At 42.0% G+C, this 26,726-nt stretch overlaps 1 protein-coding gene across 1 annotated transcript in view; it reads left to right on the top strand.

Annotated features, from left to right (window-relative positions):
* Sntb1 (syntrophin beta 1) overlaps positions 1 to 26,726 on the top strand; it is a 260,581-nt gene that overhangs the window by 221,513 nt on the left and 12,342 nt on the right. The window contains exon 4 of the mRNA XM_052160798.1: positions 7,328 to 7,467. Within this exon, the coding sequence (XP_052016758.1) occupies positions 7,328 to 7,467 (140 nt within the window). The remainder of the gene's footprint in view (positions 1 to 7,327; positions 7,468 to 26,726) is intronic.

The following is a 26,726-nucleotide window of genomic DNA, read 5'->3' as shown; positions in this document are numbered from 1 at the left end:
TTTGTTTTCCGTCTTTTCCCATTATATAGATATATAGCATTAAGTTACTTATTCCCCTATTGAGAGACATTCAGTTCTGGGGAACACAAATATTTAAAATAATATCATTAAGGCTGCCCCTATGTATTTCTGTGGCATGTTAGTTACTTTTCTCGTTCAAAAGATCTGGTGAAAACAACTGAAGGGAGTGGATACATGTTGACTCATATGTATCCACATGTATCACATGTATCACATGTATCATCACATGGTAGAAAAGGCAAGGCAACAGGAAGTTGCAGCAGCTGCTCAGTGTGGTCCACAGGCAGGAAGCCAGGAGAGACACACCCTGGTAGTAGTACACTTGATAGCTCTTTTTTATTCGGTTTTGGCTGGTAGCCGATGGGATGGTAGTGTCTCCCTCCATTCCAAATGGGTCTTCCCTGCTCAGTTCAACTTCTCTGAAAATGCTATTGTAGCTGTTCCTAGAGGTATGTCTCCTGGATGATTCCAAATCCATGGTCAAGGGACAGTTTAAGTTAAGCATCACATACAGCCATACATGTTCATTTCTTTTGGTTTAATACAAGTGCAAAAAGTAGCTGAGTCAAAATGATATGTGCATGTTAAACCTTTGAAGAAATCCCTACAGTATGCATTCCAACCAAATATATGAGAATTCAGTGACACCCCACACACACACACATCCTCTTCCACCTTTGGTCTGGACAACACTTTCTTATACCTTCTTTTTCTAGTTGCTATACTTGTCTGCTCTGCCTAGTTTGCTGCATAGGCATTTCTGTGTGTGTGTGTGAGAGAGAGAGAGAGAGACAGAGACAGAGACAGAGAGAGACTGCATGTGCTTGCATGCAGGTATGTGTGTAGAGGCCAGAGATCAGCATCAGGTATATTTAGCACTCTCAACCTGAATTCTTTTAGACATCATCTTTCACTGAACCTGAAGCTCACTGATTTGCTAGACCAGTTGGCCAGCGAGCCACAGGAATCCAATTTCTGCCTCCCCTGTATGAGGATTACAGATGTAAACCCTCACGTGTGATTTTTACAGTGTGGGGAATCTGAACTCAGCTCCTCTGGTTTGCACCGCAAGTGTTTTAAGCCATCTTCTCAATGTCCCTTTCTTCCTTTAAAATTTAAGTTGTCCTTTCTGACTTCCTATTTTCCTTTGCCTTTAACTGTCCCTTGCTCCTGATTGCTGGGTCCTCCATATTGTTTAGCCTGAGCTAGAAGCTGGAGGTGTGAGAGGCCTTGCTGAGCACTATGCCTGTGTTCTATCTGAAACAACATCCCTGAAGATGGTACAGGGGTTAATTACCTGGTGTCTGTGAAGCATTCTGAATCTGATAAATTCTGATTATTATTACACTGGTATCTCCTCCTTTGTTCCAAAGAGCTGGCAACCTGAGGGGAAGCAGACCGAATCGTGAGTTAGCCAAGATAACCAACATCTCCAATTTAAAAGTTGTCATCAACTCTTGCAGAACTTTCTCCCTTGCTATCAGTCACCGTCCCTACATTTGAGTCTAAGTCTCTAAGCTGCCCAAGGAGGAGAGAAAGTACGGCAAGGAGAGATATGGGAGTGCAAGAAATAAGTGAAGTCCTCCGGAAGTGTATATTGTCTGACTTGGGCAAGGCCATGTCAAGGACACCAATGCCTCAGACCTGTAGGAGTGACAAAACCTTCCCTGGATGACACTCAGAAGATAGCAAAACCTTTGGGTCCAACTGTGATTATTGGACCACAGTTATTATTGGATACGTGTGCATAGGAAATATCCACCACAGGCTTCCTCTCTCAGATGTTTAAAGCCTGAAGAGTGTTGCCCTATAGAGACTGTGCCTTCTGAGATAAGGTAAACCTACCTCTTTGCTCAGCTATGTATAATAAATAACCTTACCTCCTTGTTTATGTTTGTGCGGTACGCCTGCCTCCCTGTTCAACTGTATAGAATAAATACTCTGAGCTTCCTGGGTGCTGTGGCCTCTCAGCCAGAGATCCCAGTCCACCTGACCGCAGCTCTTCTGTATCTCCGTGTCTTTCTTCTCTTTTCCTCATTCGCTCACCACCCTGGTTAGGTCAGTCCCCAGAGCCTTGCGAAGCATGACACAGGGACAACCAAACGCACCCAGCACCTGCTCTACAGCTCTCCCTTTGTCTTCACGAAAGGTGCATGCGGGGAGGCTGTTTCAGCATGAAATACATCTGAGGACAAGTTACTGGAAGTTCAGGACTCCGTTCAGACCCCTCAGCTTGGAAGTGGCAGAGCCAGATTTTGAAGCAAGTCTTTTTCTTTCTTTTTTTTTTTTAACTCCAAAGATCATGAACCTGTTATACTACCACTGCTTAAATAAAAGTGGGAAAGGAGTATTGGGAAGACTGAGTCAGATGAGGGACTAAAGAGAGATCTAACACCAAGAGAAATCATAAAGCAAGAATCTTTGTGGCTTTATGGCAGACTTTTAAAGTAAAAGAAAAAAAACCTGCGTTTGGGGCTGGTGAAATTATGCAGTGGCTAAAGGTGCTTGCTACCAAGATGAAGAGCTTGCTACCAAGATCTGAGTTCAACCCCTGCATCTTACATTGTGGCAGGGGAGAACTGATTCCCTGTATTCTATGATATACACATATGTACACACATACACACACACACACACACACAAAAGAAGGAAAGATAGGGAGGAGAAAGGAGGGAGAGAGAGAAGAAAAGGGAGAGAGAGGGGGAGGGACGGAGGGAGAGAGGGAGGGAGTTTTAAAATGATTGAACTTTGAAGGCCATTAGCTCTAACGCAAACCCACTTTGTCATAGGCCAATGAGGACATTAAGTCAGGAGAGGCAAGCAGTCTTTCTTCTAGGCCATCCATGTCTTGAATCTGCCATCACTATCCTTACTTAATAGAATAGTCAATCTAGCTAATACTAGGATTTGCCTGCTTGCTTGCTGTGCAGGGCACTCTGCTACGCCCTCCATGGGTATTATTAGTGATTTCTTTAATCTTGAAGCTTGACTTTGTATTAAGAGTAACCACCCTTTTTAGTCTCAAAAGGTGTTGATAAAAGTGTCATTTTAGAAGCATATTCTGTATATTTCATAGGTGACAAGGTCAGTGTCTTTCAAATGCTATTCCAGGATCAATAGGAAGTATTCTCCGGGGTAACGGATAAAGAATTAAAGTCAATGAGGTGTCAGCACCCCACCTGCACACAACCCCATTTCAACTGCCTGTGGTTTTTCACTAAGTTCTATGGTTTACAGTTTGATCTAAATAGGGGACCCAAGTTCACAAAGTTTGTTACACCTTAACTTGATTTTTGGGACCCATTGGGAATGGGGTCCCAAGGGCTTCATTTGCCATAATTCTCTCCATTTCCATTTTTTGTTTTTCCACTTCCAGTCAGTTCCCCCTCCCCTCCCATCCTTTGTACTGGTTTGCAAACCCGCCCTCAGATACGCTGTGGAAGTGAAAAATGGCTCTGTCCACCAGGACACTGCTTCTGAATTCCTGCAGAATGGACTGTCTTCCCATTGCCTGCGCTTCTCTTTCTTTATTATAAATGCAGTGAGTGCTTCAGAAACTGACAATTACAGCACCCAATGCAGAAGGCAGGGTGGAGGTAGACATTGCTCCAGCCACTGAAGACATGGCATCATGTTTTAACAAAAAGCAGATGTAACCCCAGAAGTGTTGCTTTGACATTCACCTACATTTGGATGCCAGAGAAAATAGATGTCTAATAGAAGCTGTCACCAGAACAATAGCACAAATACACGAGTCTACAACAACAACAGAAGCAAAAAGAAATGTGCTTCCTGGCTTCAGTGTGGGGTCCGCGGGGAACATGTTTTTTTGTTTTTGTTTCGTTTTGTTTTCTTCACAATCCTGTTCTTTTTCTTTTTTCATGGAGAGAGAGGCACATGCATTGGGGTATGCACACACAGAAGCCCTAGGAAATTTCTTCTCCAATTGCTCTGTACTCCAATAGGCAGAGTGTCTTGCTGAACTTGAAACATGTCTGGCTAACCCAGCTAGCCAGCTTGCCCCAGAGATTCCTTGACCGTGCCCTCTGAATGCTGGGATTACTGGTGGCATCTGTGCCACCACGCTACTCCTGTGTGTGCCCTAGAGATTAGAACTCACATCCTGATGCTTGCATAGTAAATGTTTTAGCCTCTCTATCCACTATGCCATCTCTCTGGCACCAAAAATCATGTACTTTACTTGACTTTTTTTTTCCTTACTAAGGCAGTTGTTCTCATGCACAGCCTACTACTCCAAGAATTTATAGAGAATGAAAACAACAGATCCAGATACAGTGGAGGTGGGGAATAGCCCTTCAGAGTTTTCTCATGGTGTATTTTAAGAAATCCACCTACATGACTTGAATAAACCATAAAGTATGTAAGGCTTTGGAATGATGCATAGCGCTGGACATGTCGCTGTGTCACTGACCCCATGGGTACAGAGGTTGGCATGCCACCATTAATATTTACTGCCCAGGTTCATTCTGAGAACTTCAAATTGTTTCTGAAGAATCATGACTTTTCATGTTCATAGTTAAATGACTGATTTCAGTCAACATTAATGGATCAGAGCTGACTAGGTAAGTAAAATAGCCACGCTGGGAGGATCATTTTGTAGCTTCTCCAGTCCTAGTTAACGACCTGGAAAGGTAATTTACTAAGTGTAATGTGGAAGCTGGAAATTTTTATTTCAATCTATTTCCCCAAACTACAACTTAATTGCCTTGAGATACATAGCTTATTCACCTTGTAAAGTCTGGTACTTCTCCTTCTCAATCAATTTTGATCTTTTGTAGATGTTCTTGCTTTGTCAATAAGCTAAAGGTAGATGCTTTTAGTATGCACAAAATGCTAAAGGGAGGGACGATAAACCACCAGTCAGTCATTCACATTCTAGTATAAATAGTTTGACGAACACTAAAATGAGGATGTTCGTTAGGACGCAAGTCTTTAGAGTTGGTGGGAGGCAGTGGTGTGTTAAATGTTAAAGAAGAGTTCTTCCGGGGCAGGGAGCATGGGAAAAGTAGAGGGAAAACATTACATTGTTGGTAGAAAAGGTGTCGTTGATTCATCTTATAATTTCCCCCAAGGAAAACCATTGTCTTTATTTTATTCATTCCAAGTCTAAAGGGCACATTTTCAACATTATTTTTAAAAATGAGCAGATGCGCTGCATTGTGTCTGTCAGCTGCCAGCTGCTAAGCACATCACACTCACAGCCCCATCTCATCACCTGGGTAGCATCTGGTACCTGCTCTGTACTGCATTAAGTCTTCTACAGATGTTAGCTCGTGTATCTTCACACCATTCTCTGCTTGGAGGCAGAGAATACAAAGGAATCAGATGATTGACAGCTAGCCAACTGTGGAGCAGGATTGGTGCTCTGGCTTCTGAGCTACAGGGTTTACATTGCTCACCTTTGGGGATACATGTGTTTGTCAGCGTGGGCAGGGAAGCCATAGGAGTTAAGACCACTCATGAATACCAGAACTGTCCTCAGGTTACACGGAGACCTTAGAAAAGTCAACCTGAGCACCAAGCTACTCGCTTTCTCTACTTTGGACACTTGTTACTGCTGCACTGGCCATGGTGCTGGTGGGAGAAGAGTCCACGTTCATGTGCCTTCCCCTCTGTGTAGAGTTCCCTGTGGTACTTAACACGACACTGAAGCTTGTTGGGGATGCTACCCAGGCATGATAGTGTAAGCCTGGCATCTCAGCCCATAAGAGTCTGGGGCAAGAGTAGCCAGCCTAGGAGAGATTCTGTCTCGAGGAAAAAAAATAGCAGTATATAGAATTAAAAATGTATTTCAATCAATAAGTAAAAAACTTTTGTAATATATAGTAATGGTTTTATATATATATATATATATATATATATATATATATATATAGTAACGATTATATATATGTATATACATACAGTATGTATATATGAATGATAAATGATTAGAATGAAAGGAATGGGCAGACAATGTGGTTTAGCAGGTTAAGGTGCTTGCCTTTAAGCCTGACAACATAAATTTGATTTCTAAAACCCACATGGTAGAAGGAGAGAACTAACTCCTACAAATTGTCCATGCTAAAGAGCACATGGGTAAAATAAATACATACATATACATACATGCATACATACATACATACATACATGCATGCATACTTTTAAAATGCAAAGGAGGAGAAATGAGCTGGAATGTGAATTTGGCTTGTGGTTAGATTTACTTCTATTCTTAATAGACCTTGAGTGATGACTTATGCAAAGTTGTTTGCACTGAGGAGCTAACTCTGTCAAAGAGAATCTTTGACCCAACTTGCAGTAGAACTTTCTTAATCCTTAAGGAGTATACACATCACAGGAGTATACACATCACAGGAGTATACACATCACAGGAGTATACACATCACAGGAGTATACACATCACAAGAGTATACACATCATGGAGTATACACATCACAGGAGTATACACATCACAGGAGTATACACATCACCAGAGTATACACATCACTGGAGTATACACATCACCGATACATCCAATAAACATACATCTGCATGGGCCTGAGATTCTGCATCCCCAAGAAGCTTAATTGGGGTCCCCATGTTCCAAGGAGCCCTTGCATGGACAGAAGAGCATTTAAATAGCTCCTGGTGATCTCTGCAGGGCGCAGCATTGGAAGGGATGCAAAAAACGCATCTGGTACCATTTATGCAATTGATGCTCTCTGTCCTGTTCCGGCTTGGTCATCCTGGCCCTTGAGTTAAGTATGTATTCTTTGTTGAGTAAGACTGAACTGTCAATGCAGAAGAGAAATTTTAAAGTGATACCTGAATCCCTGGTGAAATTCCAGCGCAAGACTTCCAAGACTGCATGCTGCACACCCAAATGAGGAGGCGCATGCCTCCACAGGATATTTTTCAGTGCCTTTGGAAATGTGTTCAAATTTTTCATAATAAATGTGCTCTACTAGAGCAGGAGATGAGAGCACTGACTCCCCTGAGCATTTGCCTCCCACTGTGAAATAGTGACTGACAGGTGAGCTTCGAAGGGGCTTCCCTGTTTCTCCTCTGCTGCATAGAAAGCAAATCTAGGGCCCTTGATTTGCTTGATGTCCTTGAGACATCAGATACTTTCGGTGATCAGGAATGGCTAGAATCACACTGAAGTTCTTTCTTTCCTTTTCAACTACTGAAGCCAGAACTGAAGGCCACTCGTTTTGCTTGGCCCTCTGACTGGAGGGATACTGATGCCTCTTTTCTGTTCACCCTGCCCTCTAGCTGTTTCACAGTTCTCTGCTTTCCATTTCAGGTACCCGGAGAGAGTGAGAAACAGTGGAAACCAGCCCTGGTTGTTCTGACTGAGAAAGATCTTTTAATCTACGACAGCATGCCACGGAGGAAAGAGGCGTGGTCCAGCCCAGTGCATTCCTACCCACTTCTTGCCACCAGGTAGCCTTAGCTGCAGGTTTGGGTGCTGTGTTGCAAGTTTGATGTTGTTTGAATCACTTGTGATTATTTCAACACACTCTAGTGCTGTCTAATGGTATGGCAGGGGCTGAGTGCTCTTAAGGCTATAGGTGCACATATTTGTGTTACTGTCTGTGGTTAAACAGAAGACTACATAGAGACAAGCAACAAAATACTCATCTGTTGTCATGGAACCAGAACAGTCATGTGATGGCCCAGACTGGAAATTTCCTGGGTTTCCATCCTATCCTCTTGGAAATGAACTAGATTCATGTGCCACCATCATTCATGGGCCTTTACTTGCTAGCACAGCAAAGAGCCTGTGTAAATGACGTGTTTGTTTTGTGAGAGTTTCCCTAAAATAAGTTCCTCCTGGTCTGTGTGATATTCCTGTGGAAGTGGGAACACCTCGTTCTGTTTTGTCAAATGTTCTGTCTGTTTCATCGAATGTTCACTATGTGCTAGCTACTTGTGTGAATTGCATCTTTTCTTAGATCACCTCACTGGGCTGTGACGGCCACACCCCCAAAAAAAAAAAACTGTACACGTGAAACGCAATTGGGTCTAAGGGATGTTCATATCTACAACAGTCAATGCCATATTGCTTATTCACCACCCTCAGGAAGTTCCTCTTTATTTTGCATGATGGAAACATTGCATCCTTTGACCAACACCTACCAGTCTCTTCCTCATCTCAGCTCCTGGTGACAAACATGAAAGTCTCTATTATTATGAATTTTGCAATTTAAAGTCTTCATTTAAGTTGAACCACACAACATTTGTCCTTCTGTCTCTGACTTATTTTACTTAGCTGAACTTTCCATTTTTAAAGCAGAATTATTCTTATTGCATGCACACACACACACACCATGCCACATTACATTTTCCTTATAGACGAGAATTTGGAGACTTCACATTCACTCATTTCAAGTATATGACTAAGCCAGTAGAGACCAAAAGCAAATGATACTGATACAATAATATGCATAGTCATGACAGACAATGGGACATTCAGAATTAGATCCACCCATGTACAGTTAACTTGTCTTTGACAAGGGTGCCAAGAACAGGAGACATGGGGAAAGCATAGTCACATCAGTAAATGGCGCTGGGAAAACAGAGTATCCACATGCCAACAAATAAAACTGGCTTATTATTTGAAACTACATAGAAAAAATCAACTCAAAATAGATTAAAAACGTATTTTAACATAACATCTGATATCAAGGAACTCCTAGAAGAACACTGTAGTAGCTGGTTTTGAGTGACACAAGCTCAAGTTATCACAGATAAAGAAGTCTCAGTTGAGGAAATGCATCCATGAGCTCCAGCTATAAGGTATTTTCTCAATTAGTGATCAAGGATGGAGGGCCCAGCCCATTGTGGGTGGTACCATCCCTGGGCTGGCAGTCCTATATTCTATAATAAAGCAAGCTGAGCAAGGCAGGGGAAGCAAGCTAGTAAGCAGCATTCTTCCATGGCCTCTGCATCAGCTTCTTCCTCCAGGTTCACGCCCTGTATAAGTTCCTGTTCTGACTTCCTTTTGTGATGAACAGCTATGTGGACGTGTAAGCAGAATAAACTCTTTCCTCCACAACTTGTTTCTTGCTCATGATGTTTTGTGCAGGCATACAAATCCTGACTAAGACAAATTGGTACCAACAGAGTGGGGTTCCCTGGGACAATCTGACCATGTTTCATGAAAGACTATGGAAAGACTTTGGAACTTTGAGAACAATGTCACTTAGAAGTGACATTGGATGTTAAGAGGTCAGTGGGATGTTCTGTAGGATCTTGGAAAATAATGTTGAGAACAGTGCAAATGATAGAGGCCTGGCTTGTGAAATTTCAAAGGGAAGATTAAAGACTCTTATCAGGGCCATTACTATTTTGATTGTGAAGATTCTGTGGTCTTGGTTAGCTGGTGCTGAAGAATCATCTGTGACAAGATACCAGAACTACTAAATCAAAAACCTTTGCATTACTGGGACAATTGATGCTGGTTATCTGGAGCTAAGAAATTAGCAGTGATTTAAAAGAGACCAGGAACAGTAAGGTGAAATCTCCTGGGATGGGTTTCCTGAGAGTACAGAGAAGATGTGTTCCAGAGGCAGCCACGGTTATACCTCGCGTTGGCAGCCATACTTGGTAATTTATAAGAGTCACCCAGGTGGTACTAGTTTTGAAACATGAAGGGGCCAGGCAGTGGTGGCGCATGCCTTTAATCCCAGCACTTAGGAGGCAGAGGCAGGCAGATTTCTGAGTTCAAGGCCAGCCTGGTCTACAGAGTGAGTTCCAGGACAGCCAGAGATATACAGAGAAACCCTGTCTCGAAAAACGAAAGAAAGAAAGAAAGAAAGAAAGAAAGAAAGAAAGAAAGAAAGAAAGAAAGAAAGAAAGAAAGAAAGAAAGATGAAAGGGTAGCAGCTGGTGCTTGGCAAGGAGAGGCAAGGAGAGGCCATTGGTGAAGGTGCAGCCTCAGTGGCAGTTGAAGGCCCAGGACTTAAGGGGTCATGCAGAGAAGTTGAGGCTTGGCACCATGAAAAGAGCCTATGAGAGGCTATTTGTGAAACTGCAATCCAGGTGCAGCAGAAGACAGCAGTGTTTTGGAGTTGTCAGTACCATGAGATGACCACCAAGAACAACAGCAACAGTGTAATGCAGGCCGCTGGAGCCTAGAAGACAAGGTGTCTGCTACAAAGGACAGAGCTGGAGAAGTGACCCAAGCCCTTTTTCTGTCTCTCCTACCTCTCCATCACACTTGTTCCTTATAGAGGTGGCTGTAGCTATGCCTCAGGAAGCCATGGTGGGGCACTGGGTGACTTCTGCTGCCCCCAGACCTCAAAAAATATTTTTTAAATATTTTTTTAAAATATTAAAAAAATATTTAAGGGGCCCTTGTCCACCATTGTTTGGATTATAAAGTGAGGTAGACACTAGGAAAAACAGTGTAGAAAGTCCTCTAACAGTTAAAATAAAACTACTATCTGCCTTAGCAATCTCACTTCTGGAGATGTATTGAAAGGAATTAAGCCTGGTATCTCTAAGAGATAGCTATCCTCCATGTTCAGTGCAGCATTATTGCTATCAGCCATGTCATAAAATACAGTCAGAGTGCATCATTGTTTTCTCTTTCTTAAAGTTCTGTGTTCTTAGAAAACAGTGAATTAAATTTGAACATTGCCTCGAAGTAGCTGAAAATTACCAGGCCTGGCCTCAGCTCCCGGTCCTTTCTGTGTGTGCTTATAACAGTGGTCTGTCCTAATCTAATTTTTTTCTATGCCACTGTCATTTTTCTTAGAAGTTGGGCATGTAAACAGAATTTTCACCTTGCTGACATAGTCTCTGTCAATAAGAGCCCTCGCTTTTCTGTTGGGTGGTCTGTTGGACAATGTGGGGAAGGCTTCTTTTGGGGTTTAGTCCAGCAGACTCATCAGAGTACACCTACGCTTTAGGCGTCTGTATTGACATAGACACACAAGTCCCTAGTCCTAACAATTGCAATCAAAGCTTTGTCACAGGAAAGAGAACCAGAGGCAGTTGAATGGGCTGTAACAATAGACAGCAATGATAACACTTAACAGAGTTCTTCTGACTTCCTGCTGTAGTTCATGGTAGACACCAGCAAAGCTGACTTGAAATAGAAATTTTGAGTCCCCCAGTAAATTTCAGGGAGATTTTCAAAGAAGAGAAGCCATCTCTACATCAATATATAAATATTAAAAAATGGAGTTGATCTTCCATGCTTCAAAATCTGTAGCAAAATTTAAGTCTTAAGGTACAGTAGAACATTATTAAAGGCCAGAGTAACTATCTTAACATGCTTACCCAAAGGTGGGGATGTGCCAAGCTAACCCAGGTGGGTCACCTCCACTATGTGATTTATATTCACAGCATTCATGTTCACATAACAAGGAATTCCAGCAACAAAAAACAAAGAAAGATTAGTGCATAGACAGGACTCCAATTGCTCAGAGAAGAGACTGAGCTGTCACCTCCCATAGCAATTGTCAGGAAGGAAAGTAGAAATAGAATAGTTTCCAGGTAACTCTGGGGAACCATGGAGATAAAACTAATTCCAGCTCATTCTCAGGTTCCTCTTCCCAGCTTCTGGGAATGATGACCAATGGAGACTGCGGTTTCTTTCATTCATTCATTCCTCAACATTCACCATCCATGTGCTACAAGCCAGAAGTTACAATTAGGGCAAAAGTTACAGAGGTAAAATAAAGTTCAAACACCCAGAACAAATATATTGATGAGCACCAACAGCTAAGGAACTATTTATACCAAATACAACAAGAACAAAATGCTGGCTACTGCCTGGAGGAGGGGCTGAAGAATATTTGAACTGAAGCTGGAGTGAGAACACTCTAGAAAATGGTGGTGGGAACCAGAGTAAGGAGCAAGGCTTCCCAGGAAGAAGAGAAATGCGCCTGCCCACAGAGCCCCTTGTGTGGTCAGGTCAGAGCCCCAGACAAGACCTTGCAGATCAAGGAGATGAGAATCAGTAGTTGTCCTGGTCAGGTGATCAACACTTGTCATAAGTCTTTCCCAGAGCTCTTACATCTGTTCCACAAGGCTGTGGTACAGTCCCTCCCCCAGATTCAGATCCCAGGGCTCAGAAAGATGAGGAAACTAGCTCTCAGTCAGAAGGTAACTATATCCTAGAGCCAGTAGAGGTCAACTCAGGTTAGCCTGTTCTCTATGCTTACATGCTATCCTTAGTCTGAGCCCTGGAGACCACTGAGGGTTTTGGGAGGTAGTAACAATCACAAACATGATCAGAGTATATATTCTTACCATTGGTATAAAAAAATCATAAAGGCCAAGACATATCTGCTTAATTTAGACATGGTTCCAATTCCCCGATGAAGAAAATAGAAACAAATAGATAAAAATAAAGCCATATTTCTATGAAGGCACAAAGTGTTGAGTTTTTGGAAGACATAGTTGTTTGTATGAGGTTGCTTTCAACTCTTCCATAATGTGACCAATCACAGCAACAATGTGACTTGGTGAACTTGGAAGACCTACTTTCAGGCCTGCTCCCCACAAGTGGAAGAGAGAACAATGACTAAAAGGAAAGGAAATATTAAACAGACATCTCTAAGAGGACAAGGAAAGAGGGATGAGATGAGCCAGGAACCATCAAGATGAATGGGAAATAGTTTTGGAGCCTCCACCTGAGCCTACAGAGAACTCTTCATTCTCTAACATAGTACCTACTAGCCATGTACTCTTACGTTAGCACATTGAGTGTAAATATAACTAAAAGTGTAATTTCTGTCTTATTGAATACATTCAAGCACTCAATAGCAATGTGTGACTAGTTGTCAAAAGCCAGATTTGACATCAGAGTGTTAAGCAAGGCAGGTAGCAAAATGCAGTATGGCACTGGCAATTGGGTTCATGCTGGCAGCATATAAGCCCAGTGACAGCTACAGTGACAGTGACAGCTGGTTTATAAGGCCAATACTACTGACATAACAAAACTTAATTATCTGGGACTGGCAAGAATACCCAATGACAAACTCTAAACTCTTAACTCTTAAGTGTACATATGTATAGAAAAACAGACAGATATACATTTGGTAATTAATTCCTGCTGGCAGCAGCAGGGAATTAAGTAAAAGACTAATTGTTAGAGTTCCTTTCTTTCTTGCCCAGGCTTGCCAGGCAAGAAGCTTAGAGCTTATTAACTTGTGAACCAGAAAAAAAAAGAAAGGAAAGGGAGAATTCAAACACACACATAGACACACGCAGACACATGCATTCTGGATTTAACAGAAATGGCTACACCAAATTTTATTATTGCTTTTAGCTTTTTATAGCTTTTAGACAAAAAGTTCTCTTCATTAAAAAAGAATTACCTCATAGATAAAATGTTATACAAAAGGGAGTTACAGAAAGATGCTAATATTAAGTTCAAAGCAGTGTTTCATTTTATAAGATCATTATAAGTTCAAAGCAACAGTTTTGCATGGCCTCACATTATCATAGTGCACACCTGTGGCTTCATCCTTGGATCTGACCTAGAATGAAGGTTTTTTCCTTGATCACAAATTTGTCCCAAGCCTATTTCTCTTTTTAGTGTAATTATGAAAGCTCATTGTATTCCTTATTATTCAGCCTTTACTTACTCTTTTATGAGGAATGGGCACATTCTATTCTTGATTCTAACTTCATTATATCTTTCTAGCAAGGCAACTAAAACCATCTCTTAGAACTTTCTTCCTAAAATTATTTGAATCAAAATGGGAATTCTATAAAATAATTAATTCATCTAAACAGCATTAATTCATGAAAATTTATCTTTATGTTGATCTGCAGGAAATCTGCCCAATAGGGTGGGCTAGTACCTAGAAATCATTAGACTACATAATAGTGATAGGAAAAGGCATATTAGTTACAAGAAGCAGTCCTAAAATGAAGTCTGTTGGGACCTTGTCTCTTAGAGTTCACCCATCATAAGCCATGCAAAAACAGTGCCACCTCGAGGAAAGTTACCTGCTAGCCTTGGCCTCTCCTAGATGGCTCCTGAAAGCTAGTGGCTGATATGATACACAGTACATGTCCAGGACATTCCCCCAACTAGCAAAAGCTCTATTTTTCCAGTGATTCCTACAGCACATGAACAGTGTCAGTGCCTGACTTGTTATAGATCAGTCTCTGACTTTTTGAAATTGTGATAATGCAGAAATGTTTTACCTTAGTAGAAATTCTATGGTGTCCTATGTTGCGAAGTTATGATGTTAAATAGGGTAAATATATTTAGTGAGTTGTAAACTTGATATTTTGAGGGTGTGTTGGGTTTATCAATATTCAATCCCATCATAAGTTGAAGAGCACCAGAAGACGATTCCTTCAGAGTTTATCTCTACCCCACTCAGTTGGCAGGCTAGCCCTCCATCAACAGCTAAAAATGCTGGGTAGCTATTATCTTTGGGGGGGGTCTTAATGCTGACTGAACAAGCAGGTTCAGTAACTCCAGGCTCAGGGCCATTGCTAAAGAAGCTGACAGCTGACAGCTGACCCTTAAAAGCAAAATCTCCAGAAGGAGAGATGTCATGTCGACTCACAAACAGACAATGGGGTGTGAGAAGCTTCCAGGGCAGCATGCCAAAAATATGTGAACGTGGGCTTTGAGGTAACAGGCATGTCAAGGATAGTTTGTGGGCAAAGCATATAAAGAAATCTAAGGCCATAAACCTTTATCTGATGTGAGGATGAAAAAGGAAATCCCCTTCAAGTACATACATGTAGCTGGTTAAAACATAGCAAAATATAAAAATATTGGTGCTTAGCACTAATCTTAAAGGAGAGCTGGTGGCAGGATTTGCTTTCTCAATTCACCGTCATCCTCCCAAATAACATGGGCTAACCATTGGGCTACAATATGAAATTCATTCTGTATATGTCCAAGACCTACCTACATACAAGTATAAAGTCAGGGCCATGGATATTACTCTGAACTCCATTGAGAAGTTAGAAAGTTCAGAATATTCAGGTGTTCAGCTATTCATTCTCACCTCATCCCCTCCAGCTAACAGGCAATTTACTATGTACCCCTGAGTGGTAGTCTAGAAATGTAAGAGCAAAGTATCTTCATTGTAGTCTCTCTCCTTCTAGAACAGTGCCTATCTCCAGGCTAACCAACCCTCCTTTCTCCCAGAGCCCTCATTTTTATAAATGTACTCAGTGGGATGTCATTGCTAAAAATCCCATGGGACAATGTGCTTTAGAGAAATAGGTTTTAAATAGACTTTTACCTTGGATATCCTGTTAAGCTTCTCTCTGGAAACTCTATGTGAAGACTTTCATAGCCTAGACAATGAAAACTAAGCCTTTCCCACCCTATTGAGTCAAGAGATGGTGCCTCCATGGCAATCTATGCAGAGCTTCCAAATGAGCCATGGAAGGCAGAGTTCCCTCCAGGTGTAACTGGAGCTGTTACTGGTTCCACACAAAGCTGGCTCTAAGATGGGAGGCTAAGCTGACCATGTTCTCAGTTTCTTGGCAGAATTATTTCTGGAAGTTCTTGGGGGGGGGAGGTTGGGAACTAGAGAAAATGGGGTCCCTTCTTGTAGAGGCTCTCCTAGCATAGAAATATAGACTGCTTCCCTAACCTTTTATTCACCAAGTACATCTTTTGTTACCTCCTGCATCAGATAATTCTTTCTTATTGTAACCAAGTAAACATGAGCAGATAAAAATGGTTTCTTTTGACTCATGGTTTGAGGTCATACGATCTCTCATGAGGGTAGAACATGGTGAGAAGAGCATGAGGTCACTGGTCACAGTATATCCTTACTCAGGCATCTCATGACAACTTACTCCTGTACTTTCTGCCACTAAATCTCATCTGATAATGAAAGAAAGCTGTGCCTTGGGTCCCACGGTGACGTAAGCACCATACTTGTGGATGGTATCAGGAAGGTTTCTCTTGGTGTTTACAGTCTTCTTTGGCTCTCTATGAATTGATGTGTATCATCTCATCATAGAAATATTCCTCCAAGGTCACAGATTCTACAAACTTACAACTTAGCTCTAAATGTCAGCTTTGTAATCTTAGGCCAGTTTCCTGTCTTTTTGCCTCATCTTGCTCATCCATAATTAGGGAGGCACTGTCTATGCCTATCTGATTTGGTTGTGATAATAATTATTACATCAATGTAAACTTCTTAGAGTAAGATTCACATGTGGTAAGTGCTCAAATATTATAACCCTTTCTCTACATGGTTTTCACAAATACATTGCTACCTTTTTTAAAAAAAAATGCAAATGTGGGACCAAACAGTTTTGCAGTTGGGCATAATAGCACAATCCAAGGCATCTTTTGAAAGCTAATTATCAAAGCAGTAAAAAGTAAAAACCAAGCAAACAAAGCATCTCAAAAACGTTTCCTTAGCTCCCTCATATGCAGGGAAAGAAAGTGGAGGTGGAGAGGGGGACAGTCAGAAAGGGGAAAAGAATGAAGTAGAGGAACAGGGAGAGGAATTATGAGCAGTTTGCAAGGGATATGCATGTCATGGCTTAAAGGGAGCCAGTACTTTGCATGTTAACTGGAAATAAATGATTAATGAAATTTTTCTTTAAAAATACTTTCATAAACCAATTATATTTGCTGGGAGATAGAGGTAAATAGGTTGGCAGGCCTGAGTTCAGACTCATAGTAGAGCTTCATTTAAAGTCTACATTACCATGAGGAGGTGACTTCTTTCTGACCTCACTTCCCTGTGTGAAGAAAAAAGAAAAAAACATGGGTAAATAATGTCAACCACAGTGTGAAAGCTGCAATATAATGATTGAAACAACAAGATACATGCTGGGTGAAAACAAGATACATGTTGAGGGTTTGTATTATGAAATACACTTTGGGTTTTTCTTAGAATTGTCATGCTGAGGTAGAGGTAATGAGATATTTGGGAGAAGGAACCCTAACAGAAGATTTATTTTCATTATATGTGAATCTTATCCACATGGCCTAAATGGAAAAACTCCATACTTTGTTCATGAAACAATTTCATGATCTTAATTTGGGATTTTCTACTGCAGCATCATGTCGGTGCTCATCGTGTTTAGGGTCTGGGATACAGAGCAGTCAAGCTGCAGTTAGTCTGGGGGAAATAAACTATAAACTCATTCTCCTAAGACTCTGGAGGCTGGAAGTCCAGGGAGAGGGTTCCAGGAGCATCATTTCCAGTGACGTTCCTCTTGATGGTTTAGAACAGATACCTTCCTTCAAGGTCCTCACATGACCATCCTGTTTGTACATGTCTGGAGAAAGTACAGTTCCTCAGTGTCTCTCCATAGGAGGACACTAATTATGCGGGAGTGGGGTCCCCATTCTTTATGACCACAGTTACCTGATTCAGTTCCAACGAGGACCTAATTCAAAAAGTGATCAAATTAGGGTGGTGAGGACGTTAGCATATGAGGTAAGGATGGTGCACACGCATTCATTCACCACTGTGCTCAGAGCAAAGACCTGAACAGCCTTATTTAACATAATGTCTGGCTCAAGCCACCCTCAGGATCCTCCTTCCCCCTTAGCAGTGCTGGTGAGCTTTGCTTGGATGGTTACATGTGCTGTGTTTCTTTGCACCCAGAGGGATGACATCAGCTGCAGCACAGCCAATGTGAAAGGGTTCTCTCTAAATCGAGTTCCTTCTTCACCCACTTCAGAGCTGATTTATTCTGCTAGGTTTCTTTTTGCTATTGTTGATTTTATAAAATGGGATTGCTCTTCATAGTAGTGGTACCAGAATTGTCCATAGCATATTCTTGATGTCCATTGCCACTCCAAAAATTTGCAAGCATCTCTCCTGCAGGCAAGCTTCTGTGGCCTCTCTGGGCTCTGGGAATTCCAGTTTACAAGGCATTTCCAATTTACAAGAGCACACTCAGGACATCTGTAAACATGCTGTAACTTTAGCTATTTTCTCCCCTCTACTTTTTTATGAGTCCCTGGGAAAACATATTTCGCTTAGCTAAAGTTTGTTTGAGATTGCTGAATGTTTTTCAAAAGGTCCACTTACCCACAGAGTGTTGGGGATATTATTATTGTTGTTGATAGTAGTGTATTGTCCTAATTGCTAAGTCATGCGGGTCTACAGAGAGTGAGGATCAAGGTCACAATTTTTCTAAACTTCTTGAGAAGTTTTAATGAAGAAATTTGGCTCGCCCAGTCCCAGTGGTTGATGACCATTCTGAAACACGATGCTTGCAAAGAGAACAAGGCTGCAACATGCATCTCACACTGATTTGCAGGCCTGACAGACGGTGGAGGGAAGGCAGGAGAGGAAATGATCAATGAGCACTTCTCTATTTTCATGCGACTTGGCAACCAGGAACATGGAACTTTGGATACCAAGTGTGCTAGTGCCTTAGGAATGAACCTGGTTTCTAGCCGCTAAAAGTAGTCAACACCTTGGGCCAACCTTCCAAATTGTAGACTCTCTTGCCCCTGGAGAAGATGACCAATTGCATTCGTTAAATGTTAAATTAGCAACAGACTATGGTGTTTATACTCAGCCCAGAAGCCACTCTTGCTCTTTAGGAATTTAGGACTATTCCCCCAGCTTGCCCTAAGAAAGGCATGAAAGCTTTCACGGATTCAGTACATAGGTTGTACTCAGACAAATCATCATGTGAGGTGCACCTCCTCCTCCCTGCCATCCCAACTCAGCCTAGCACTCTCTCTTTGGTTGCTGGCCCATGCTTTCCGGCCTACTACTGGGGTAGTAAGGGAATTTTCTATTTAGCCCAGGTTAGCTTCCAACTCATGATCCGGGTTTTGAAAGTGCTAGTCATCTTTGGCATTAGACAAACCAGGAGTTGAAAATTTGGAGGCTCACTTATGATATGAACCTGGGGAAATTATCATCACACCTCAACCTTCAACTTCCTTCATCTGTGTCATGGGACAGAAGCATCTTTTGTAAATGTAACACATAAGAATAAGACAGGCTAGACCATAAGTAGTGGTACTTGACTTTAATTCCAGCACTAGGAGGCAGAGGCAGGCAGATTTCTGACTTAGAGGCCAGCCTGGTCTATAGAGTAAGTTCTAGGACATTCCTAGCTGCATGGAGAAATCCTGTCACAGAAAACAGGAAAAAAAAAGAGAAAGGGGGGAAAAGGAATGAGATATGCCGAGTGAGTGCTCAGTAACACTGAGGATCTGACGGTTGGGATCTGAAAATATATCTCAGAGGAAAGTGCAAATGGTTGAAAAGTAGGTTGACCCACATCATTCTAAAGAAAACAGTGTTGCATCAAAGATATCTGGTGTCTTAGTATCAGAAATGCAAAGACCAAGGCTAAGAGGAGTCACTGACTGGTATGTAGAGGGCAGAATTTGTGGGAAGATCGCTTGTATCACAATGCCAGCTCTGAAGGTGACACGCCACAATACCTCAGGTACAGTGGCCAATAGGTGACTTCTTCTGAGGCCACGCATGTTGAGAAACCAACAGTGTAGAAAGAGATGACAGTAGCAAGTTTATTTAATAGAGAAAATGTGAAAGAGAAAACCAGGCACTATAAGAGCTGTTTGCTTAGGTGATCTTACATGGTTCGTTTACCCTAGGAGAACAGAGCTGATTTTGATTAGCATTGCCTTACATGGAGATGTTCTCAACGATTTCTTTAGAAAGTGTATTCTGGGCATGCCGCGGCACATGTTGAACTCATTAAAACAGAGACAGGATGGAAGAATATCTAGAGACAACTAGCCACTGCATAGGATGACATGAAATATGTGGGTCTAACAGTGCTAGGTATCAAAAGGACAATTAGCTTCAGAGGACAGTTTCCAGAGGCTTTGTTTGAATGACTATAAGTGAGACTCTCCATCAAGTTACAAGTCTTGTTTAGCTATAAAATAAATAAAAGAAACCTGCGGACGACCTGAAGTCACTTTACTTTTTCCTTTTTATTTCCTTCTCTGTCTATACCTGATCTTCTGGAGTTTGCTTCCCTTTTCTAGTATAATAGAAAAAGTACGATTCCTGTGGGCTTATAAAACACGGTTCAAATTCTATACTGTGAATATGGGTTCCTGGGCATCTAGTTGGTTGCGCATAGACTTTTTATTTAAGTGAACCCCAAAGTACCATGTCCAGGAAGGTATTGTAGAAACAGGTCCACTGGTGAGAGCTTCCATGTGTGGCGCATGGTCATCTCACTGTCTGTAAAGCCTCTGAAAGCTGGCTGTGAGAGGCCATGGGCAAATGAGAGACAAATGGACGGCACTCAGCCATCTCCACTTGGTTAATACCAGGAAATAGTCCAGAGTGAGTGCCAAACTGTCACCGTGTTCATTCCCCTCTGTTACACTCGTTTCCACGGCTAATCAATCAGGATCACTCAGTACTGCAAACTTACCAGAAGATGGGTCCTGGGTGACTTTCCACACAATGTTGAGAAGAAAGACTTTTAGAAAGTAAAAACCTAGCAACGTATCAGCTATTCCTGGCTTTGGGGTTGTGAAGATCCTAGACCACCACTCAACACCCAACTGTTCGACACTTGTTAATATGTATGTCTCTGAGATGTCTGTGGACTGCTGGGCCCCATTGGGGTGGACAACGAGTGAAAGTATTGGGGTCAACAGGAACTTTAGAAGATCCAAGTAGATCTTTCTTCCTTTCTTTCCTTCCCTCCTCCTCTTTTCCTGCTCCTTCCTCTATTTTCCCTCCACCCTCCTCCCTCTAACCTCTTCCCTTCCTCTGTCCCCCTTCCTCTCTCTCCTTGGTTTGCATCGTGGCATCTGTTGGGAGATGCTAATTACAGCAATTAAGTAAAATGAGTATGTAATATTGCTTAGCAACACAGTTACCTAATATGTAATTTTCCTAATTTGGCTGAATCTGTGTGCTGCAACTGTTGTTGCGTTAATTAAGGATATTAATAATAATATTTGTACATGGAACATTTTATGCAGCATTCTCTAACACCTATCTGGAATTAAATTAGTGAGGAAGTATCCCTCATGAGACAGTAATTTTTGCTTGCTTGTTTATTTGTTTTTCTCAAAAAGCAGTCAGGCTAGGAGCCACATCTGAGGACTCAGAAATGCATAGGTAACCTAGTTTATCTCTTTTTGGCTGAGGGAGAAGCACTTGCCATGGACTCCTGCAAGAACAAGTTTTCTAAAGCAAGTTCCCCTAAATATTGAACACAACATTGGACCTGAAAGTGAGTTTATCCTGCAGCTGGTCTAAGTGTCATATAAGCTACACTTTGGGCATGTGAAGTAGCCTGTGTGTGTCTGTGTCTGTGTGTGTGTGTGTGTGTGTGTGTGTGTGTGTGTGTGTATAAACATGCATGCACATACATGTACAGGCAGGTACACATGAATAGTTGCTTGCAAAGGACAAAAGTGAACATCCAGTGTTTCCTTCATTGTGCTATACTTGATTTTTTTTTTGATACAGTGTCTCTTACTGGGCCTGGATCTCAGGAGTGCAGCTAGAGTGTCTGGCCAGCAAGCTGCAGGGATTCTCCTGCCTCTACCTCTCCAATGGTGGGCTATAAACATGAAACATAGCATTTGACTTTTACATGGGCCCTGGGGTTCCAGTTCAGGCCACTCTACTTGCACAGCAACTGTTTTAATTACCAATGACTGATGAACTGCCCCAGTCCTGGGTTATATGACAATTTTAAAATATCATTTTAAATCTCTACTGGGGACCCATTTTCTATATATTTCTGCATAGGGAAACCATATCAAGGAATGGAAACTCTTAATGACTTTTACGTTTTTTGCAAAAAAAAAAAAAAAAAAGGAAAATTAACTTCTACCTCCTATGTCAACCAAAATGACCATTTCAATTCCCTAAGCCAGCAAATTACTACTAAAAACACAAGTTGCTAAAGATAATCTTCAAGGGAAAAGCCAGGAGTGGCTGTCACACGTCCTTGGGAACTAATTCATTTTCATTACCTTCAACTCCACACTCCCTGTTCAGTGAGTGCAAAGCCAAGTACTTTAGATTGTGATTTGCTATTTCTGCTTTGAGTGGTGGAGGGGCTGAGGGCAAAAGAGTTGGGGTATAGCTGCTGCCTTAGCCACAACTTAGGTGGGTGGCCACTAGTCTGGTTCTTCCTTTGGCCTTAGAGTTAGTAAATATTCCCTGAGGTCTACTGTTGCCTGGAACTGCTCTGGGTGCTAAGGACACAGCAGGGAGTGACCACACAAACAGTCCTGCCCTCCTCTAACTTACATTATAATGATAATGACGGTGCCCTAGTTAGGGTGACTGTTGCTGTGATGAAACACCATGACCAAAGACGGCCAAAGACTACTCAGACACTCAGAGGAAAGGGTTTACTTCTCTTATACTTTTGCAGCATTATTCATCATTGAAGAAAGTCAGGACAGGAACTCAAGAGTGCAGGATCCTGGAGGAAGAGCTGATGAGGAGACCCTGGATGGGTGCTGCTTACTGGCCTGATCCTTATGACTTGCCCAGCTTGCTTTTTTTTTATATAGAGCCCAGGACCACCTGCCCAGGAATGGCACCACTCATAATGGGCCAGGCCCTGCCCCATCAATCAGTCACTAATTAAGAAAATGCCTCACAGCTGGATCTTATGAAGATATTTTCCTTAATGTTTCCTCCTTCAGAGAATTCTAGCTTGGGTCAAGTTGTCATAAACCTAGCCAGTGCCGACGGCCACTACAATATATTCTGTGTTAACTGAGGCTACATACAACATTCACGTATCATGTTATTGAATCCGTCACATAATTTAAGATTGTTATCCTTGCTTTGGAGTTGAAGAAACTGAACTAAGCAGAGTTTAAGAAATTAGCCAACTAGTAAGCAGTAGATCTGGGGGTTAAATCCATGTGGCCAACTCTCTCTGCTAAGCTTCTTCCTGCCTAAGGCTTCAGTCTCTTGCTTCTCCCCACCCCCACCCCCCACCAACCACACAGTGTTACATTGTCCTATTCAGTTTGTATTGTTGTTGGTTGGTTGGTTGGTTATTTATTCATACTCTAAGTAATAAAAATGTAAAATACTGCAGGAGGTTGCACTTGGCTTCCAACCATGGGAATACCATCTGCATTTGACAAACAAGGAGCAAAGTCATCTTTGGGCTGCTCAGTTTCAGACAAATCTTGGAAATTGTATCTGAATGGCAGCTGAAAGCTGGTCTCAGGATGCCAGTGCGTTTTTGTGGCTGGGTAGAAGAGTTACCTTTTTAGGATGAAGCATTTCCTTGGTTGCTATAGTTTAGTTCCTGTTACGGATAAGAAACAGATGGTCATAGTTTTAAGGATGCACAAATAACCTAAAATGTAAAATAATTGAAAAATAAATAGTAGCTATTTCTGGGTCCCCCTGAGACTGCACAACAGGAAAAAGTATCTTTGGGAGGAATCTTGGGAGGAATATAAAGGGCTGCTCCCAGCAGAATAAGAATTAACTCAGGCGGAGAGATGTCATTCCCGCCTTTTCAATCACCAAATGATGACTTAATGTCCATTGTCATTTACTGGGCACATGTTTCTCCAAATCTGGCAATGGTAATGGGCTCCCAAGGGTGGTCTACAAATAAGGATCCCATTGAGAAACTCTTCAGTGGGCCCACATTTTGAAAACATTTCAAAATAGATCACTTGTGTACATGCATGGTTTCCATTGCAAAATTAAACTTGAATTTTAAAAAACATTTCGAAAAGCATGTATCTATGCTGGTATCGAACCTACCTCTACCATATGTCAGGAAGAGTATTGAGATCATTGGATCAATGAGGCATAAGAGCAGGCTCCTGCTCTGGTGAGTGAGTCTCAGACATGGTGATTGTGAAAGAAGAGAACTTTGACTTAGTTGGGGCCTTACCTCAAGAGGGGTACTGTACTCACTAGCTTTAAGCTCCCTTACCAAGACAACCTTGTGGGCTGTGGAGATGGCTCAGTGGGGAAAAGCAATGACTTTGCAAGTCTGAAGACCTGCGTTCAGATCCTCTGCACTCACATGAAGAGCCAAGCATGGCCTCTTACCTCTGGTCCCAGCACTGTGATGGACAGAGACAAGACACTCTTGGGAGCTTTCAAGGCAGCTCGTCTCACAGAAAACATGAGCTCCAGATTCCAAGAGACACTGAGGCAATGGGGAGACTGATGGGGAAAGAAACTCTGTGTCATTCTCTGGCTTTTGGATATATACCCACCATGTGTATACAAACACACAGACACACAGACACACATACACACACACACACACACACACACACACACACAGGACAACTTGGTCCCCCAAAACATGTTGGCCCAGCAGTTGTCAGCTTTGATACATGAGCAACTACACTTACCAAGTGAACACCTTCTAAGCAACTTCAACCTTGCTGGAAGTATTACCTCATCTAAATGACCAGGGGACACCATGTATCCTCAGAATGCCTCACCCTGGATGAGCCAAGTTCCAGAGAGGACATTAATGAAATCATAGACTCAGGTGTGTCGGGCTCCTCTAGTTCTGGTGTGATCTGGTCAGTGTAAGGAACACAGGACTGTCACCTTCTTAATGCCAGTCACGGTGGTTTCAGGTCATACAGTGTTATTGGCAGCTCTACCTGAGTATACAGTACAGAAAGCCTTCTGGGGACTTGCTATGGACTCCTTCTAAGGCAAGAATTTGAATCACTTTGAAGTAGGGTGTGACACTTTGAGAAGTGTCACTTCCAGGTTCGCTCTGTAAGCTTTCTTGTGTTTAAATCAACATCACTGATAGCTAAAGATGCAAAGTTGTTGATTCCTTTGTCTGTCCATCTCACAGACATCTAAAGAGCAAGTGGCATTGTCTTTAGCATTGTTTTTTGTTGTTTTTTTTAATTTGATATATTCTTTATTTACATTTCAAATGATTTCCAATTTCATGAATCCCCCCTCCCCGAAAGTCCCATAAGCCCTCTTCCCTCCCCCTGTTCCCCAATCCACCCTTTTTCATTTCCCTGTCCTGGTATTCCTGTACACTGCTGCACTGAGCCTTTCCAGGACCAGAGGCCACTCCTTCCTTCTTCTTGGGCATCATTTGATATGTGAAATGTCTTTAGCATTGTTAAAAGGCCTTTCCTCCTCTGGAAATTCTTTGAACATCATTTGATTCCATGTAAACTTCTCTCCTTTGTGGTGATTACAGCCCCCTTTGGAGATCCTGGTGCTCCTCGAATCATGAAATTGTTAAGGGCTCATAGCCCTTCTCTACACTAGTTCTAAAGTGTAAAGAAGTGTAGTTCTCAGCTTCAAGATGTGTTTAGTTTGGATGAGTCATGAGACACTGAACAGGCTGCCCCAAGAAGACAGAGCAATTCTTCTCCACTCACACCACCCTAGCTCACACTCTCTGCTATTCATCTATTGGAGAAATGTGTTTCCTGAGATGTTACAGAGGCTGAACCTTAAAAAAAAAAAAAAGGCATGGTGGATCAGGATGAGTAAAAGCTCTCCTCTCAAACTTGCTCCCAGGGCTGGATCCAAGTTTGTCCAATTTGCTTCGAGATCTGCGTGGACTGTGTGTAAAGCAGGCATTATAACAAAATAGTTAGACTGGGAGGGGGTAGGGATTTATTTATTTCTCCATTGAAAGCTAAGATGTTCAAGATCAATCTGTTGCGTTCTTTGTGCAAGCTGTCTCCCTAGCTTGCAGATGGCTGCCTACGTCTGTTTCTTCACAGCACTCAGCATCTGTGCATACAAAGATGTCTAAAGTCACTGTGCTGCTATTGGATTAAATTCTCACCCTTACCACCACAGTTAACATCCTTATTGAAGTCATGTCCAAGTATCGTCATATTGGAGATTAGACTTCAGTATATGAATTTGAAGAGTGTTCTGCCTATAACTTTTTCAGTATGTATAAATATTGATGATATATGTGACCTGGTGCTTAATGAAATCTTTATTGATTGACACGATGGATAGATTATCAGTTTTTGTTGGGTGTTCAGTTGGAAAGATGGGAGAAGTGACATAAACAGAGCAGGAAGTTCCTCTGTTTCCTCTGTTGTCCCTCAGAAAATGCCTCAGTTCAGTACTAGTATAGTTCAATCTGCAGGGCTCAGCTATGTGCCTGCATCTTTGCTTGGGCCCAGCTGATTGAATGTAAGGTACTAATGGGGGCATCGTGTTACCTTGTGTGGATAGTCAACCACAGCCTTGCATATGGTATTGTTTACATACATGAGCAGTATAGAATAAACCCATGCACAAATAAATGCAGAGGACACAGATGAGGAATTCCATATTCCACCTCTGAATTACCACTAATCTTCAACAAGAAACACTGAAATCATGCTGAGTCTGAAGTTCTACATTTTCAGTACAAAGTCCGTGTATTTTGTTTCTCTTAGACAGTTATATCTACCTATGTATTAAAAAGATACTTTTCTCATGAGGTTTTACCTCAGTCCCTTTAAGTCCTGTACCAGAATGTAGAACAATGCGTTATCTTTTCCTCAGCACCACTACAATTTGAATCTACAAGCAGCACCACACTTCCTCTGCTTGCTTCTCACTCCAAAATGACCCCCGCCCGAAAATACACAGGTCTCAGCCTGTACACGTTAATTTCCTTCATGCACCCACACGCACAGCCATGTCGCTTCATGTATGTCACAGGATACCTACAAACCAGTGCTGGAAAGGTTATGGAATGAACCTCACAGTAAACAGACTTTCCAGTAACTTTTTTTTTCCCCTCAGAGCAGCTTGGCAAACCCC

This window comes from Apodemus sylvaticus, chromosome 17, assembly GCF_947179515.1.
Source record: "Apodemus sylvaticus chromosome 17, mApoSyl1.1, whole genome shotgun sequence".
NCBI classification, from domain to species: domain Eukaryota; kingdom Metazoa; phylum Chordata; class Mammalia; order Rodentia; family Muridae; genus Apodemus; species Apodemus sylvaticus.
The sequence above is the reverse complement of the archived record's forward strand: the minus strand, read 5'-3'. Positions and strand labels throughout refer to the sequence as shown.